General features: G+C 37.1%; 1 protein-coding gene across 1 annotated transcript in view; it reads left to right on the top strand.

Moving 5' to 3' along the window:
- LOC136857089 (phosphatidylserine lipase ABHD16A) overlaps nucleotides 1-18792 on the top strand; it is a 238201-nt gene that overhangs the window by 124968 nt on the left and 94441 nt on the right. Inside the window, exon 10 of the mRNA XM_067135477.2 lies at nucleotides 8031-8164. Coding sequence (XP_066991578.2) covers nucleotides 8031-8164 — 134 coding nt within the window. The remainder of the gene's footprint in view (nucleotides 1-8030; nucleotides 8165-18792) is intronic.

Here is an 18792-nt window from a genome sequence, read left to right as displayed (position 1 = left end):
CATATGAGAAAACACAATACATGGACTCCAAGAACACCAGTGTGGAATCACTTGGGACCAAATATGGCAATATCACGAGAGTTAAACATTTCAAGTACTTAGGTGAAATTATCGGAAGCACTGGTAACGACAGGATAGCCAACAAAACCCGTGCCGAAAAATTACGTAAAGCCTACACAGTCACCTGGAATATCTACAATAAGAAATCCCTTTCCATCCAAGCCAAGCTGCGTCACTACCATACAGTAGTTCTTCCTGAAGCACTCTACGCGATTGAAACATCAACACTGACCATCAATATCAATGGCATCAAGAAAATGGAACGGCAAATACTTAGGAAAATATTTGGACCAAAGTTCCAAGATGGAATATGGATGCGAAAAAGCTCGGAAGAACTCTACTCGCTGACCGAAAGATTCACTTCAATCACCCGGAAAAGACGTATGCAATTCTACGGACATTTAGCACGAATGGACGACTCGCGACTGACCAAGAAAATCTTCCTCATTATCAGCGGAACCCGACAAAAAAAATGAAGTACGGTGGCTTGCTGACACCCAAAAAGATCTCGCAGAAGTCGGCGTTGACCCACTGACAACTACACGGGCTACATTTAGACACAAAATTAACTTGCACAGCTTTGAAGCCAGACAATGTACAAGAAACTTGAAACTCCAGGAGGCATGGACTCAAGAAAGACGACAGACTCACAGTGCTAGGATGAAGAAGCTTTGGTAGAATAAGAGAAACAAGAAGAAGAATGCTAACTAATGGTTCTATGTGGTCCTTAGAGGGCCTAACGCACATATATATATATATATGTTATTTTATTAATTTGACCACCAAATCAATACAATAAATCTTGTCTTTGTTGAATTACATTGAAATGTTAATTAAAATGGTACATGTTTTGTCTTACATATAGGCATCATCAGCCATGGGTTTAACCTTGAAATAAAAGCAGGCGCCTGATTTACATATGAATAAAATATCATTGCGGGATATCACTTACAAACATTTTTCAAAGTTATTATACATGAGAATTCAAGAACAACTTGACTGTGAACTTGGAGAATACCAAGGAGGCTTTCGTCCAGGGAGATGTTGTCCAGATCAAATTATCAGTTTAAAGTGGATTATGAAGCATCATAGGGTTGGAAACAAAAAGTTAGTTATCACTTTTGTTGATTTTAAAAAGGCATATGATAGTATCCATCGTGAGTCATTATTGAATATCCTAAAAGAATTTGGTTTACATCCAAAACTTATTCGCCTTATTGGAATTACCCTTAAGAACACTAAATCTAAAGTCAGATTTAGAAATGAACTCTCAAAGCCATTTGACATTAATACTGGACTTCAGCAGGGAGATGGACTCTGACCATTATTGTTTAATTGTGTGTTGGAAAAAATCATGCGGGAATAGAATAAGATGTGTCAGCCTAACATCAAGATTGGCAGAAAGGTAAGACTCAATTGTTTAGCATTCACTGATGTTCTTGCACTATTTGCTAATGATATGGAAGAAGCTAAATTGCAAATAGAAGAACTTGATAACATAGCAAGAAAAGTTGGATTGCAAATTTCATATGAAAAAACAGAAATAATGCCAACCTTCCCTGTTACAGCACCAACCATTACCTTAGCCAGTACCAAACAAGTTAAAATTGTGAATAAGTTTAAATATATTGGTGAAATTATAACTTGGAACTCCAATGAAAAATCATCAATAGAAAGCAGAACATTTAAGTTAAAAAAAGCACAACGAATTACAGGGCCAACGTACAAGAAAAAATTTCTTTCAATAAATGCTAAACTTCAACATTACTGTTCCGTCATTAAACCTGAAGTGACTTATGCTTGTGAAACACTATTTAAATTGAACACCAAAGCAACAACTGATACACTGCAAAAGGTTGACAGAAGGATACTCAGAACAATCATTAATAAAAAAACATCAGGTGGGTGGACAATGGAGATTATTGCCTAATGCAGTGGTTTATAGGGAAAGTGAATCTATAATAGATACGATGAGAAAAAGAAGAATTGCCTTTTTCTGTCATCTTTCTAGATTAAACGATAATAGGATAATAAAACAACTATTTAATTACTTCTGGAAAAGTAAAACAAAAAATAATTGGTTTAAAGAAGTTCAGAGTGATTTAGAAGAGCTGAATATTACAGTGAAGCACATTGAAAATAGAGAAGAAAAAAGGATTCTCCAGAACAAACAAATAAGATTGTCATTAAAAACTGTACAACACAAACAATATGTCATATCTGATTAAGAAAGGGTTAGCCAGGTCAGCCAGAATGGAGAGGTTTTGGAAAAGGAAGAAGATGATGCAAGCTAAATCTTCATTTAATTCTTTGTTAACATAAATGTATTTGGGTTTGATTTAAGTGCTCCAATGTGGGCGTAAACTATGTAAATAATAAACTAATTTATAAAAAGCCTTGAAGAGACTTGAGAGAGAATTAACATATGGTAAAAGACTAGTATAATCTTGGTTTTAAAGACTATGCTATGAATGAGAAGTTTACATTTGGTAATAGTGACATTGGAAGACTACTGTTATAAGTAAAATGAATAAAGCAACAGTTTGTTATAGACAAGTGGTAAAAATTGCTATAAAATGATGTTGACTGACTAGCGGTTAGAACTAGATAATTTGTGGTAGTTCTGTGATAGGTGCAGGAGGGGTAAAGGTGGAGTGGAAGTACTCATTGAATATTTGAGACCTTAATTCAGTTGGGACATCATCACTATGTAGTTTAAGATTCAGTGGTATCTGGGGTGACTTTCTACATGATGAAATGAGGGTCCAAAATTTTGTAGGGTTGTTTTTAAGGTTTCCAGTTATAGAAGTTATGTGCCGGCTGTAGTCATTCTTAAGATGTGATTTTGAAATTTTCCTGAGGTGTTTAAAAGTATTATATGTCTGTGGATTGGGGATAGACTTCCAGAGTGGCCACGCACGGGTTTTGTTCTTTAGTAGCAATTTAGTTTCGGCACTCAGCCAGGGGGGGTGTTCTAGGTGTGTGTTCTAGGTTTGGAGAAAGGTATATAGTACTGTTTAATAGTGGTAAATATTAAATCCTCAAACAGGGAAACCGCACTGTTGACGTCACGCTCAGCTGATAACCAGCACCAAGGGAGGGATGACAAGTTCTGATTGACAACTAGCCAGTCCACTTTACTCCTCAGAGGTAATGCTTGCCTCGCAGCGGGGGGGGGGAAGTATTTATGTCGATAAGCAGGTAGGCTGAGGGTAGCTTTGATTGAGTCATGGTCAGCGCTAAGAATGTTTCTGCCAACAGATACACTAACACTAATTACTGTAGAGAAAGGAGGTCTAATGTTGCCAGATTTCTGGAGGGTTTTAAGCAGAACTGATGTAGATGAAGACCGTTCATGAAATCAGACAAAATAAATGAGTCCACATGGTCAGTTGTGTTTCCAGTGGTTGTAGATTGCCAGGATATGTGTGAATTGAAATCACCGATTAGCACAATATCGTTGGGTTTATTCAGAGCCAAAACCATTGAATTAAAGCAATCTTCTAACGCTGTGATATCACAAGTTTTTACTTCTGGAGATCGTAATTTCAACCCAGGTTATCTCACATTCAGTTTCTAGGTCAGATCTGTGACGGGCTTTAAGTTTATTACTGACTGCAATCATTACACCACCCCCACGCTTACTGGTACCTCTGTTTTTTACGGAACACTGAAAAGTTAGGGAGATCAGGGACAGACAAAGCGAAGAAAATATAATGCCGTTCAGTGAAACAACCAATATAATATTGAATCACGCGACACTTAACTTGCTTCAGGGATGGTTGTAGATACGAAAGCACAGTACGATACACTTCCATACACAAGTAAGACTAAGAAAAGAAAGTAATATGTCAGAGGTACAGAAGCACGACTGTTGCCAGTTGCCGCCATCTTGGTCACTTTCTGCCTTGGTCACTGCTTGCCTTCAACAAAGTACGCAAGTTAGTCACACAATGACTACTTTCTTCGAAATTGCCAAAAGGCAGAAGTAAAATGAATGAATTGTAAATTTACATTATGATAAAGTAAAAATAAACTAGCAAAATGAAACTCGAAAGAAATTGACTTGCATCCGACTCCCGGGTAAGCGATGAAGGAAGTGATAGATACGCTTAGCTCATGTCTGTAGGTGTGTGATTAAGTGTAAGAGAGGGCCAAGAGCCTTAACTTTGCCACTTATAAATAAATAAATAAATAAATAAATAAATAAATAAATAAATAAATAAATAAATAAATAAATGAATGAATGAATATCTTTCTAAGGACTTGATTTGTGACTCATTTGTTACTTCCATACGTATTTCATTGATCATGTGTGGGGGCGGCAGTCTTACTTTTAGTATAGCTATAGTTCTTGCCTGTCCTGTAATTATAGTTTCTGTCTTAACTGGATTAATTAAGAGAAAATTTTCACTGGCATAGTAGTTGAGTAGGTTTATATTAGTATTAATTTGCTGAATGGCGGTATCAATCTTGTATTTTGAAGAGGCTATAGATTTGTAGGTCATCTGCATAGAGGGGGTGGGTACAGTTATGTAAATGATTAGTGGTACCATTACTATATGAATAAATAGTAGAGGTCCAAGTACAGAACCCTGACGGACACCTGTAATTTTACTCTTCCGCTCTGATGATTTATCATCTAACACTACCCGCTGATGTCTGTTTATGAGGTATGAGGAGAACAGTTATACTGCAGTGGAACTGAGATGAAGACCTTGCAACTTAGCTAATAAGATGTCAATATTAACAGTGTTGAATGTGCTGCCGAAGTCTAGGAGAATTAGAAGTGTCTATTTCCTGTTGTCCATGGCTTTTCTTATGTTATCTGTAATTCTAACTAGGGCTGTTGCTGTGTCCTTTTTCTAAAATCTGATTGGTGGGGATCAAACACTGAATACTTTTCCAAATATTGTACCGGTCGCCTATCTATTCGTTTTGTCTAGGGCTTTCGAGAGAGCTGAAAGTATGGATGCAGGGTGAAAATCTCATGTGGCTTTTGCAGGAGACTTCTTATAGACTTCTTTCCATCTAGCTGGAAAATACCCAGTATTGAGAAAGATGTTAGATAGATTTGTTATTATTGGCAAAATTATATGAATGATATTGGTGATATAGGAGGTAGGAATGTCATCTGCTTCCACAGCGGGAGACTTAATTGTGAGTATCTCCTTCCTTACTTCGTGTTCTGTCATTGTTCAGAATTTGAATGTTGGGCGATACAGTCGCTGCTGTCTTAATAAACAATTAATGGTATTTTGTACGGATTGTTGTTCTATTTTTATGACTTCCCTAGCAAAGTGATTGTTTAGCTCATCGAGAGGAATTTCATCATACCAATATAATGGTCCGTTATTGGACATTATAAATTTTCCAGCTAACTCATTCTTGGTTGCCTGCGTTTCGCCCTCGTGTGCTAAGTTAAGCTCATCAGTTGGGACTTAGCACACCACCCAAGACGCAAGGCTAGTGCATACCGTGCAGGCCACTGCATAGGCTACTTGAAGCCACCAGCAGTGCCAATGCGCTATGAGAGCTATGTCTCATTTCCAAAAATTGATGCCTGCCTGGCCATCAGATAAAACAGATGTTGATTCCCAAAGGGAATTTAAAATATTTGTCCCGAATGAGTAAATTTATAATACCAATATATTGATATTATTGGTATTATTATATTGGTATTATAAATTTACTCATTTGGGACAAATATTTTAAATTCCCTTTGGGAATCAACATCTGTTTTATAGGAATTTCATCTCCATCATGACACTCATGGGATTTACCAATACCTAATGATAGGAGTTGTTTCCCAAGCGATTCTACTATTTATGTTGTCAGATGACCTCTGTTGTTCACTTCTGCTCTAAGTGCACTCTTTATCCCTATCCTGAGCTTTATTTAGAGGATGTCGCTCTTCCTGTAGTTGACATGCACCGATTTTTTGGGCTCCTTTTTGATAGTAAATTACCGTGTGAGCTGCATGTGCATCAGTTAAAAGTCAAATGCACTAAGAAGTTCAATACAGTATATTGTGGTTTCTCAGCAGCACTACATGGGGAACTGATCATACAATGTTCCTACACTGTTATAGGGTATATACTTTATCCAATTTGGCCTACAGCAGTGCAACATATGGATCAGCAAGAGAAAATGTTTTTGGTAAACTGAATAGCGTCCACCACAGCATAGTTAGGTTGGCAACAGAAGCTTCATACAAGTCCCATTGCTAGCCTGCGTACTGGATGATGTGCCGTCTTTACACCTGAGGCGTCAGCAAATGCTGTTGTCCAATGCTGTGAAATAGCGGCAGATGCCGCTCCATCCTAGCTATCCCTGCATATTCCAGACTTGAAAACCATTGGCTTTATGCTGTATATCCATAAGCAACGCAGGTAGTTGATATGCACTTGTATGGCAATTACAGATTGTTCAGTATACCTTCAGTTCCTAGTCTTGTTCGACAACCAAGTAAGGTTAATACAATGACCTGAAATCGTCCTGGATCTGTGTACCGGACCAAATGTGTACATGGACTCATGTCAGAAATATTGAAATTTCTTGTTATGGACCTCACCCCATGAAACAGGAGGCAGTTTCACCTATTATACTGGGATGTCTTGGCAATCCTCATGCCTAGAAATTCGGTTTTCCATTTCTACGACATCCCTTTTGATTTACATGTAATTAATCTCATAATAGAACCGTATTGAGGTAATATATTAAAATTATAAAATTCTTTTATTAATAATCCCTTTTGATGTCGTTCAACTCTGGGGAGATGGGATCTCAGAAGTCTTGGTACCGAGCTCGATAGCTGCAGTCGCTTAAGTGCGGCCAGTATCCAGTATTCGGGAGATAGTAGGTTCGAACCCCACTGTCGGCAGCCTGAAAATGGTTTTCCGTGGTTTCCCATTTTCACACCAGGCAAATGCTGGGGCTGTACCTTAATTAAGGCCATGGCCGCTTCCTTCCCACTCCTAGCCCTTTCCTCTCCCATCGTCGCCATAAGACCTATCTGTGTCGGTGCGACGTAAAGAAACTAGCAAAAAAAAAAAAAAAAAGAAGAAGAAGAAGTCTTGGAACTCCGAGCCGAGCACGGACAGCACATCCTTCCGGCTGGCAGCACTGTTGGCAATAGCTGTCAGGGCTTCCTCCAAGTGAGCTCAGAACTGTGACGTACACTTTTCAGGTTCAGGTATCATGTTGTTGGCAGCCTTTAGAGTTATTTCTATTATACGGCACTTCACAGTATATTTTAAGCAATAATTCCTAACACTCACTGTTAGAAAATTAAGTTTGACTTGCTGTTTAGACAGGTAGATTGGAGATCACTTTTACTCACATCCGCATGTGTGTGCCATTACCAGACCGGTGGTGAAATATGAATAGGAACACACAGTAGTATGAACAAAATGACAGGTGATTGTGGAAAGATAGAGATAGAGGAGACAAGGACAAACATGAAAACACAAAAGGTTGAGAACAAAATCTACTTCTTCATACACCACCATCTTGCCATAAATGGGCACTCTCCTCGTAAGTATGATTTCCTCTGTATCTATTTCTTCTCAACCCCAACAGGCTTGTTTCTGCCTTTTCAGGTTCTTCAGGAGAGTGAGTGTAACCATTTTTTGAAGAGCAATCTTGATAGATCTTCAGTCTTCATGTGGGATTTAAAAAGAAAGAAGTCGTATAAATACAGGAAAAGAATAGAGACAAATATGAAGCTAAATGGCAATGGCAAAAAGCTGGGAACACAGGAAAAAAGTTTGTTGGAATCTGAGAAGAAATGGATGTATAGGTACTGAGATTTCCCAGTTTCATATAGTAAAAGGACCAGGATGCCTTTGCTTGTAAATTTTAATTTTGCTTCTTCCATATAGCCTCATCAGATCAGTGCTCTCCAACTATGTAAGCCATAGGAAATTGTACTGGTATAAACAAAATTAAGATGCAGAATTTTGTTCCAGGGATAATAATTTATCAACAAATCGAGGAAATAACTTGCTGGTGAAGCTACTCAAATACAGGTATCCATACATTCTCAATGACGAAACACTACCTGTTCTGATGGATTGGTTGGCCGTAGATGTCAGTCAGCAATGTGAGTACATGAATCTTTTTATTCATTAAGTAATATTGTCTGAATTTTAGACTTGATCTAGAATTAATTCAGCTCAAGAACTCAGAAAATCATACCATTAAAATTTATCATCTCAGACCCAAATGCTCAGGTTGCCCATGGGCATTAAACCAGACCTGTACTGTATTCAGAGCCAAATGCACAAAAAAGAGAGAAAAAGAATTAAAAATAAAAGTTAAGTCTCTTCTTCCATGATTAATCAGCAGTTAAGCAGTGCAATGTTTCAATTGTACTTTAAGTCATGTAATTATTCTTGTAAATAGCTCTAGTCAGTTTCCCCAATCTCTGGTGATTACCATTCCAATTTTAGTATTTTATTCCAGTTGTGTTCAAGCCACTCTACTCCAAACTTGAGTGTCCTAGGTGCAAATCGTGGTAACTTCAGGTGAAAGTTTCACTAGAAACAGCTTAGGCTTGGCAGAACCATGCAAAAATGGAAAGATGGCATTGAAAAAGAAAAGGCTGTATGTGAAATCATTATTGGTCAACTGCAGACCCAGAAATATACAGCATGGCAAAATTTTACAGCATACATTATTCATTTGTTGCTCAGTGATAGTTTATTATTATCTATTGTGCCATTTCACTGTTATAAGAAGTTCCGTCCATAAGAAGAACAAAGATGGAACCCAGGTATCTTAGAATAATTAATGTCAAAAGGTCTGATCATACCGCAAGCGAAGGCGAAAGTATTCACATCAGGCGGGAGAGAAAAAGAATTTAGATCCAGAAGGCAGTGAAAAGGATCGAACGTGAAGATTGTTACTAACAATTATTTAAAAAAAAATAATTGGAAAACGAGATTGGATTGCTACTTGAAAAATACGAGTCGAAGACGGAAGTAACTATATCAGAATTTTAAGGACGGTACAACAAGAAATCAGCTCAGCGGGAACAAAGAACGGATTTTTAGAAGCTACGTTGCAAATTAAGTGGAAGACTAATAATTTCATTCCGCGAATTTCAAGATACGTGGAAAGTTGGAAATAAACAGCAACAAGCTTACGTCACCGCAGTCTCTGCTGACGTATTACACGATATTACCAAAGTTAAAGAGTTACAGAAAGGGAATCCTACAATAACCCGGAATAGGTTGAAGAAAGAGAATTTGTTCATTTCAAATCAAAATTACATTACCCCAAGAAGAATATTTGACAAGTAGATCAACTCTTTCAAAAGGAAACAATCTTTGCATTAGACAGTTTCTCACAGCTGTTCACGATGGAAATGCTAATTAATCTTATTTGCTATTCTATTCCAACTAGTCCAGAGATGAGCAAGGTGTTCTAAGAAGATGATAAGCCAGACTGCCCAAATGGGTGCCGCTGGATGACGTTGCCTACCGAGAGATGACTAAGCCCAGAGGAGAATTATGCCAATATTTCCCGTTCACCTAGGGAAATAAGAGGCGATGTTTCAATATGTCCTGTCAGCCGGACATATGCCGACGACTGGAGCTGCTGAATTCAGATAAGTCTTACTTTTAAATTAGTGTAATAATGTTTATATTCAAATGTAAGTGTAATATGATTTGTTAATTTGTTCCGTGCGAAATAATTAAGCGACAAGAGTGGTGTGATAAGTTAGAGCAAAGGTGGATAGGTAATCTTCAGATATGTATGACAAATCCTTAGATAGGTAGTCAATCAGTGATGAAAGCCTACGTTCGAGATGTGATCCATGTGGTGTGAAATACTGAGTTTGTTAAGGTGACAGTGAGTTTATGATATGTCAGAGAGCGGTGTAGGTACATGTGTACATTGGTTATGACCAATGAATGTCAAGTTAGGAACCAGCAGTAGGATATGCTTGCTAAATAGACAAATGTGTTTATGATAATTGGAGGTTATGACGGAATGAAGGTCATAGTATCTTGAAATATGTCCATGAACCGTGATTAAAATAATAAGGGCCACGATTGAAGGAAGTGAACCCGTATTTAGTAAAGGAGACGGAATATATGTTTGAAAGTACAATAATGATATTTTAAGAGAAGTTGATATGTGATTGATAATTTAGAATAGTGGTAATTATTGATTCTTCGCAAGGATGAGCACAGTGATATAGTAGTGGACTTAATGGTTTTTCATGTTGAGTTTTGCTAATAAGGAAATGAATATGTAGCAGTTTCATGTACTGTTTATCTTACGAGCAAGCATAAAGAAATTCAAATAAGATCAGAGTGACACCTGTTGGTTAGCGTGCACACTTGGTAGTGTCAATGAAATCTCAGTTAGGAGGATGAACTAAACACATGTACTGTCACAAATGTTTTCTAATTCTAATCTATTCTCAGATGAGAGGAAATGTAGTAACTTCTTAGGCAACATCCTATCACTGATGACTGAATGAAAATGTAGGAATTATATTCGACAGTCAAGTCTTCACACCATGCACCACTTTAGATAGTATATTTCAGATGAGACTAGTAGAGTAGTCGTTAGCAAGTATAATATCGCACGTATGTTTAACTTAAAATGACGAGAGGATTCGGATCTTAAAATGGTATGTGTATCTTATTGGTACTTATTGAACCTTTTATGAAATTATATTGATTTAAAAGAGGACTTATCAATCTTCACGCAGAAGAACAACACAAATAAGGAGCATGAATATTCAACATTGTAACCCAATTATGTGTAAAAGTATTAGGGAACTATCCTCCCAGGTTAATATTTCTAGATATCTATTGATATGTTGAGAAAGATAGGAATGATTATATGGCAGTAAATGAATATGAGCTCCGAGGGAGAGCTAATAATTAATTCAAAACCTGATATGCAATAGAGGAGAATTCCAATTCATGAGATATGGTTCTAAATCTCAAAACGCGTCCTGGATACCATGAAAAAGACACCCTCAGTCTATATTTTAGCTTGTTAGGACTCATGTTGTAAATATTTTTTTCCTTTGCTAGGGTGCACTCAGATAAGTTTTTTTTTTTTTAGTTACCCAAATAAGTTTTTAGTTAGTTATACGAATTTTAATTACTCACCTATGTTATAAACTATTTCACTAGTTTAAGTATCCAAACATATTTGATTTCGTCGTTTCAATCCATTAATTTTACACTTTATTCCGATTTGATCATTTCTTTAAGGCCTAAGAGGATGAATTTGATATTTTTTTTGGACTCATGATTTTTAATTTGATAATTATGAGCTGGATCATAATAATATTCAGCTGAATAATGGCTTAAGCGGAATTCAATAATTTGCCGCATGTTATATTCTGTCCCTGATTTGGGCAACCAAGATCTGAGCACTTAGTGCAATAGATTTCAGTAGATTTATTGTAAAGAAGACGAAATCAAGCAACATTTCCTTTAGAATGCATAGTGGGTGCCGGATGTATCAAATACCGGCAGATTATCGATAAACTTTGCTTGCAGACATTTTTGCCCGATACTGTCATTTCTTCGGTTCTTTCTTTTACTCAGAAATGTGGAAGTGCTGAATGAAAGAGTGATATGGAGCAATTAGAAGAGGAAAGGAAATGATTAATTATATAATTGAATGAAGAAATAGGTAGACTTATGAGGTTAAGTTCATGTTCACTAGAAATAGGCCAAGCGGTCGGATGATTATGCAGTTTCCTCTACCAGATTTTCTTGAGGGAGGATAGCTTAACATTCAACTTCTGGATTGAAACATTTATATAATAAACAAATATGTAAAAATTTTAAACAGTTCTTTCAATGTGTTTCGTAGCGTAGAGACTTAGACTTAAGTGGATGAATGCGGTAACAACTTGATAGCATAAGAAATAGAATAAGCAACATATGAGAGTCGTTTCTATATGTGATTTAAGTTTTTATTTGGCTCCGTATGGTATGTCTTTCTCTTATTCGGAACTCATAGCCCAAATGATAGAATTATATTAGTCGGAAAGGTCATAATTAAGCTAGCCTGGATATTATGCGTCCTCTCAGGGAGCCGGGAACGGCGCACTATATTTACTGCATAATCAGTTCTGCAGTGAGAGTCAGAGTTAAAAGGTGTTCCTAATTTAAAGTCACCAGACAGGCAGGGCTTCAGTCAATTTTCATGCCGGGTTGAGTTACTCAACTTGGCAAGTTCGATCCTGACTCAGTCTGGTGGTATTTGAAGGTGCTCAAATACGTCAGCCTTGTGTCGGTAGATTTACTGGCTCGTAAAAAAACTCCTGCGGGACTACAGTAAATTCTGGCACCTCAGCGTCTCCGAAAACTGTAAAAGTAGTTAGTGGGACATAAAGCAAATAACATTATTATTTCTCATGTTGGTAGATTAACTGGCACGTAAAAGGATGCTTGCAGGGCGAAATTCTGGCACTTCGGTATCTCCGAAAACCGTATAAATTTAGTTAGTGGGATATAAAAGGAAATATTATTGTTTTTCATTATTTTTCATTTGCTATATCACACATGTGTATAATATATTCAACAAAGAGTGTGTATTAGCATTCATGAGACGAAAGATGGTCAGTTTAGAATCACCAAATTGTAGCAAGTAGATTATTTTGACTATTTCTTTCTTTCAGAATGATAGTATATTGGAAGGCTATAGAAAACTACAGCGGTTGCAATTAAATGTATATTGCAATAAGAAACTAAAAATGCATCAAGCCTGTATGTTGTTTGGATTTATGCCTTCATGGCCAGGGTTACTTGTCTTTTGAATTTGTCATGCATAGATTTTGTCTGTGAAAACATATCACGTTTGTTCTGGAACATTAGGTTTTCCAGCAGTTAAGTCACATACAGAGAAATTGGAACACACAATAGGATGAACATAATGGCAGGTTAGTGTCGGAAGAGTGAGCAACAGAAAAGAGGAGTGAAGGACAAATGAAAACACAAAACTATAAGGACAATCTCTACATCTTCTTACACTGCTGTCTTCAACTAGATAGACTTTCTCCTCATCAATTCCAGTTTTTCTACATCCATCCGTTCTCAAACCCCATCGATCTGATTTCTGCTTCCCAGGGAAGAATTTGCCTACATTTATCTGGCTTTCTTCTTAAACTATACTTCCCATATCAAGACTGAAGATCAGCAAAGTGACCTCTCAATGTATTGATACCCACCCCTAGGAACAAATGCAGTGTGAAAGGTTGGGGTCCATCTTCCCCAGGTTCCTGCCTGCTACTAGGAACGATGGGCATAATTTCAAGCCGGTAAAATCGATCCTTTTCAGTAGACACATCAAAGGTGTCTACGGCGAACTTGAAGACCTCAAGAAGATGCGCAGTGGTAGTTTGTTGTTGAAGACTTGCTCTGCAGTTCAAGCTGATCTGTTGCTCAGGTGCAACCACTTTGATGAAATTCCTGTCAGAGTGGAAAAGCACAAGTTCTTGAATCTGGTTCACTGAGTCATCTTCCACCACGACCTGATCTTGAACACTGACGATGGGCTAATGGTAGACATGAAGAACCATTGCATGACACTTGTCTGGCGCATTGTGCACAAAGTCAACAGTCAACAATGTTACCATCGGTGCTTTCATTGTTTAGATGCTTCTTGTTATTTAAAGGGGCCTAACATCTATGTCATTAGCCCTATTATTGTCTCCTTAAAGTAGTCAGTGTTACTAGGGAAAGTAAAGTAATAACCTATCATTGTTATGTGAGGCCGTACATCCTGCCTCCCATGCAGTGTTGTAACTGCCAAAAGTTCGGACACACGGTATCTTGTTGTTCATATCAGTCTGTGTGGTACATATGGAAAAGAAGCTCATGGCACGGAACAGTGCACTCCTCCAAACAGGTGCACTAATTGTCTTGGTCCTCATTCTCATCGACTCGAGATAGGAACTGTCCTGATAATATCCATAACTAGATGTTGAAACACCTTAACAAATTATATCTTCTTGACGTGTTCAACCTAATCTGGATAGAGGGTGAGTTTCTGTCATGATGGCGAGAGGGAATAGTAAGTCCTCTCCACAAGCCTGATAAAGGTCTAAATATACAGGAAGTTACAGACCTATTTGTCTCACCAACTGTCTGTGGAAACTATGATGAATCGATTACCTGTGTGGTGTATGGTGAAAACAGGCAACTTGCCGGATTTTATTGCAAACCTTTTGTGTCTCTGTCTATTCAGAGTCCGATTAGGGAGGGCATAATACCAATATAAATGGTCCTTTATTGGACATTATAATTTTCCAGCTAACTCATTCCTTGTTGCCAGCGTTTTGCCCACGTGTGCTAAGTAGGCTCATCAGTTGGTAGGTGTGCTAGGTACCAACTGATGCGTTTCAAACTCCAAATACAGGACGTACCTATCATCTTAACCCGATGAGTGCTACGCCCGCCTATAGACGGGCCGACGCGGCCGGTCCACCAGTGCTACGCCCATCTATAGACGTTGTGCGAGAATTTTAATTTTTTTTGAGTTTCCCGGTTCACTTTCGAGTGCGAATTTGATCTCTGACATGTTCTGCTGTCTGTTGGGCATTATGTAGAACTAACTGATCAGAGATTATAGCTACGGGAAGTAACTTACAGAGCTTTTTGTAGACATCTGTGGAGTTCATCTGTGATGTAAACAAACATGGCGGAACAACAATTTATTTGCTCTTTCAGCGATGTTATTTCGGATCGCAGAATCTTTCAGTTATTAACCACAGTGGAAAGTGATGATGGAGATAATCATTTTAAGGAATTGTTAAGCGATTTTGAAAGTGAGAGTGATAGAGAGAGTGCCGCGATTTTGAAAGTGAGAGTGATAGAGAGAGTGCCGAAAATATTGTATATGAGAGAGAAACAGAGCCTCCTTCTAAACTGAAGAAGAAAAACACGGTGAGTACAAAAGCTATTTTATCGCTAATTTCGTGGCGGATGGATTACTTTTCTTCACCAGAGTTTCAGGTAACTGTGACAGGCTCTGAGGGCCAAGTAGTGTTTGATGAAAACCCGAAAATCATTGTTTTTTAGAAACTTTTGTGCCAGTGGAGTTGGTGCAGATAGTTGAACAAATCGGCATCACAAACAACCAGTAGAAAACAATTAACTATCACCACATTCCAGGTTTGGAAAGTATTTTAAAATATCAAATTATATACTTCTAAGAAGTTACATGTATTAGTTGCCTACAGATTTTAGGAAATAATATTATTTTGGGTACTTTGTATATAGATAATGCACGCATGGGCACATGAGTGTAATTTTGTTTTCTCTCAAAATAATATTGAACATAAGTGTAGGATTTTCCATTTGAATTTAGATTTATAAACAACCAACATTTATAAACATTCTAAGCTAATCACCCCACTGATAAGTTAAAAATTGAGGCTTCTACAAATTTTTTTAGATACGAATGAAAAAACTCAGCACTGAGGTACCAAACAGTCAACTGGTAACTCAGCACTTAACCTTTTAAGTTATAACAATTTCCACGATCTGCATAAATTAGTCGGAGGTCATGCATGATGTTCTATACCTCGCAAATTTGCGTAACATAACTTACTACCTGCATTTGTAAACAAGTTGAGCAGCATCTTTCAACTAGAGCCCACATTTGACTCCTGCACACATTCTGCGCCCTGTCTATTATGTTTAAAGTAATATGGATTATTGTGTTTACAGAATTCAGCTTATGGGCACTCTATTTTAACTTACATTCTGAATATACCACGTCACTTAAGTTGCATTTTAATGTTCGTCTTTCCATAAGATTGGTGTTCACCTTGGTGCTGTTTTTATAGAAAAACAATTATTACTGTTTTTAAGACGAAGATTCAATAATAGTTTCAGACAAGGTTTAGAAGTGCTTTAATGTTGTTTTTTAGATGTACTGTAATTTGGTTTTTAGACTACTGTAGTTTTAATTTTGACTATAGTCTTTTTAATATGTTTACGACTGTTCAGGAACATCATTTTAAGATTTTAAAAACATAATTAAGGCTAAAGATGCTCTTTATATGAGCGAAACATGTCCCTTAGAAGAATTAATTATATGAAAGGGTAAACACCAATAAAGGTGATTTGTATTGAATAGCTGAACAAGAAATACTTATTATAATTGCTGTGAACACTGGACATTGACGGGGAGCCGAGCTTCCGTGGTGGCGAGACATACAATGAGCCATAGCACACTGAAATAATTGTACACAGTCAATTATCAGTGAGACACAACACACACATGGTTCATTATCAGTACACTGGACATTTAAAGTTAAAAATTTCATGATTGTTCCGTATTGAATAAAGAAATATACAATATTAAATAGAAGGAAGGTTCCACCTTTCAATATTCCATTGTTAAGTTGAACCAAATAGAAGTTACAACCTGTTCATTTTGGACCGGTTTCAAACACATTTGAAGTGTCATCATCAGCCAATTAGCAAAGCACATTTTTGACGGTGGTCCGTGTTAAAACCTACAATTTGTTGAAAGATTTAATCATCCCTGATAAACCTTCTCAAAAACCCTTTGAAACCATAGTTCAAATTGTCCAAGACCATGGAGTAAAAGATATACCCAATATTACGTCGGGAGAAGAATGTTCGAGAGTGCAGCCCCCACTCCTCGATTTTGAGCAATAGCGCAGTCGCACAATGCAGCGGTGCATGTACCCTGAGAGGCCTTGAGCTAGAGGTAACCGACTTAGAATGATTACTAGTACAGACAGGTACAAACAATAACAGAAGGGCTCTAGCAATGAAATTATAAGCCTAAGTTATGAATGAACTTCATTGATGAAACTATGCTTATAAATTGGCTTTGATGGTGGGCTCATGTTACCTAAAGAATAATGGATTTGGCCATGGAGGGTAAGGAAAGCAGAAGACAAAGAAAACTGTGATAGGATTCAGTTTTTAATTTTAAGGTAAGTGGGGTACAGCTAGAAGAGGCTACAATGTTAGTTGTTAGATGATTGAGGCACGTAGTCGATTCATAGAGGCTTACAGACTAAACACTGAAAGCCATAACAGTCTTGTTGCATGAATAATAATAATAATAATAATAATAATAATAATAATAATAATAATAGAGGATTCTAAGTAATAAACACTTACGATTCAAACTCGTAACATCTGAACAAAGGAAGTACACCATTATTGACAACCAAAGGGCAGCCAGGTCTGACAGGATGAAGAAGTTTTGGGAGCGGAAGAAGCTGAAAAGCTGACTCTGTTTAATACTATTAGACTTTAATGCATACGACTGATTAAAGTACTCCAATGGGGGCATAAACTATTTCAATAATAATAATAATAATAATAATAATAATAATAATAATAATAGTAATAATAATAATGTTTCTGGGTTTCTAGTCTGGTCTGGTTTGTTCTTTCTTTCTTACATTGTTCCCTGAAAGATGCTGTTGAATTGCATAAAAACATGAATAATGTCCTTGACACTTTTTCTTTGCTTGTCTTTATTATTAAAAATATACATTTTAGTTTTAATGATATCAATACTCCGTAAAGTAGTGACCCAACATTACTGATATAAATAGGTGATTTTATGAATAAATATAGTCTCTTTGTTTACTAGTTTCTACAAGTAAATTATAATAATCTTGTTCAAACTGCATTAGGTCCTGGGCTTTTTGCTGATCTGGCCAATGACATGATAGAAACAGTATTGTTATGCTTTGATTTCTTGTTGTGAATGATTGTTGAGATTCTTGATGCACCAAATTATGCATGGCTTTGTAAAAAAAATAGTGTAGTAAGAAATCAATGGTAGACTTATGATACAAATTTTAATGAAGTGCTGTCATAAGTGGTAAAGGAATAACTCAGTACCCTAAGGCTTCTTTTTCCATTTTCTTAAGAAGTGATAAAAGAATGAGATATTCCAGAAATAGATTGTGATATTCTATAGCTGTCTTGTTGCACAAAGGATTTCTATTTTCAGGTACTGAAATCAGGACTGTATTTAAACATTGATTTGATAATCCAACTGTCATTATTTTAAGAAACACATAATATATCTCATTAGTTCAGGTGCACATTTCTTTGTTGAAGTCATTCAAATGAGCACATGCTGTTGTATGTTCCTCGCATTTAATATTTTATTAGAAAATCCACAGCCTGTTTCCAGTTATTCGACCGGGTCAGGAATGGAGTGAATGAAGCCCCATCTAGTGGCGAGGATAGAAAGTGTGCTGGCTGCCGAAGCCTGTCGCACTCTTCTGGGGTAATGATAAATGAATGACAGGTGAAATGAAATGATAATGGAGAGTGTTGCAGGAATGAAAGATGACAGGGAAAACCGGAGTACCTGGAGAAAAACCTGTCGTGGCTCCGCTTTGTCCAGCACAAATCTCACATGGAGTGACCAGGATTTGAACCACGGAACCCAGCGGTGAGAGGCTGGCGCACTGCCACCTGAGCCACGGAGGCTCAAATTTTATCAGAATTAATTTTAATTATTATCGAAATATAATTCTCCTCCCATGTATACAAAATCCCAGTGGATACCCACAACAAACATTATAGGTTCATTTGTTTCTGTGAACAGTGCATCTGCAAGAAACTAATACAATACCATGTGCCCATTTTGATTTTTTTATTACTTTATTTTTTGGTAGCAACTGTAGATAGATAAATAATTAAATGTACGGTACCTATTGCATTGGGAATTCTGCTA

Source organism: Anabrus simplex, chromosome 1 (genome assembly GCF_040414725.1).
Source record: "Anabrus simplex isolate iqAnaSimp1 chromosome 1, ASM4041472v1, whole genome shotgun sequence".
Taxonomy (NCBI): Eukaryota; Metazoa; Arthropoda; class Insecta; order Orthoptera; family Tettigoniidae; genus Anabrus; species Anabrus simplex.
This window is presented reverse-complemented; position numbering and strand designations above follow the sequence as displayed.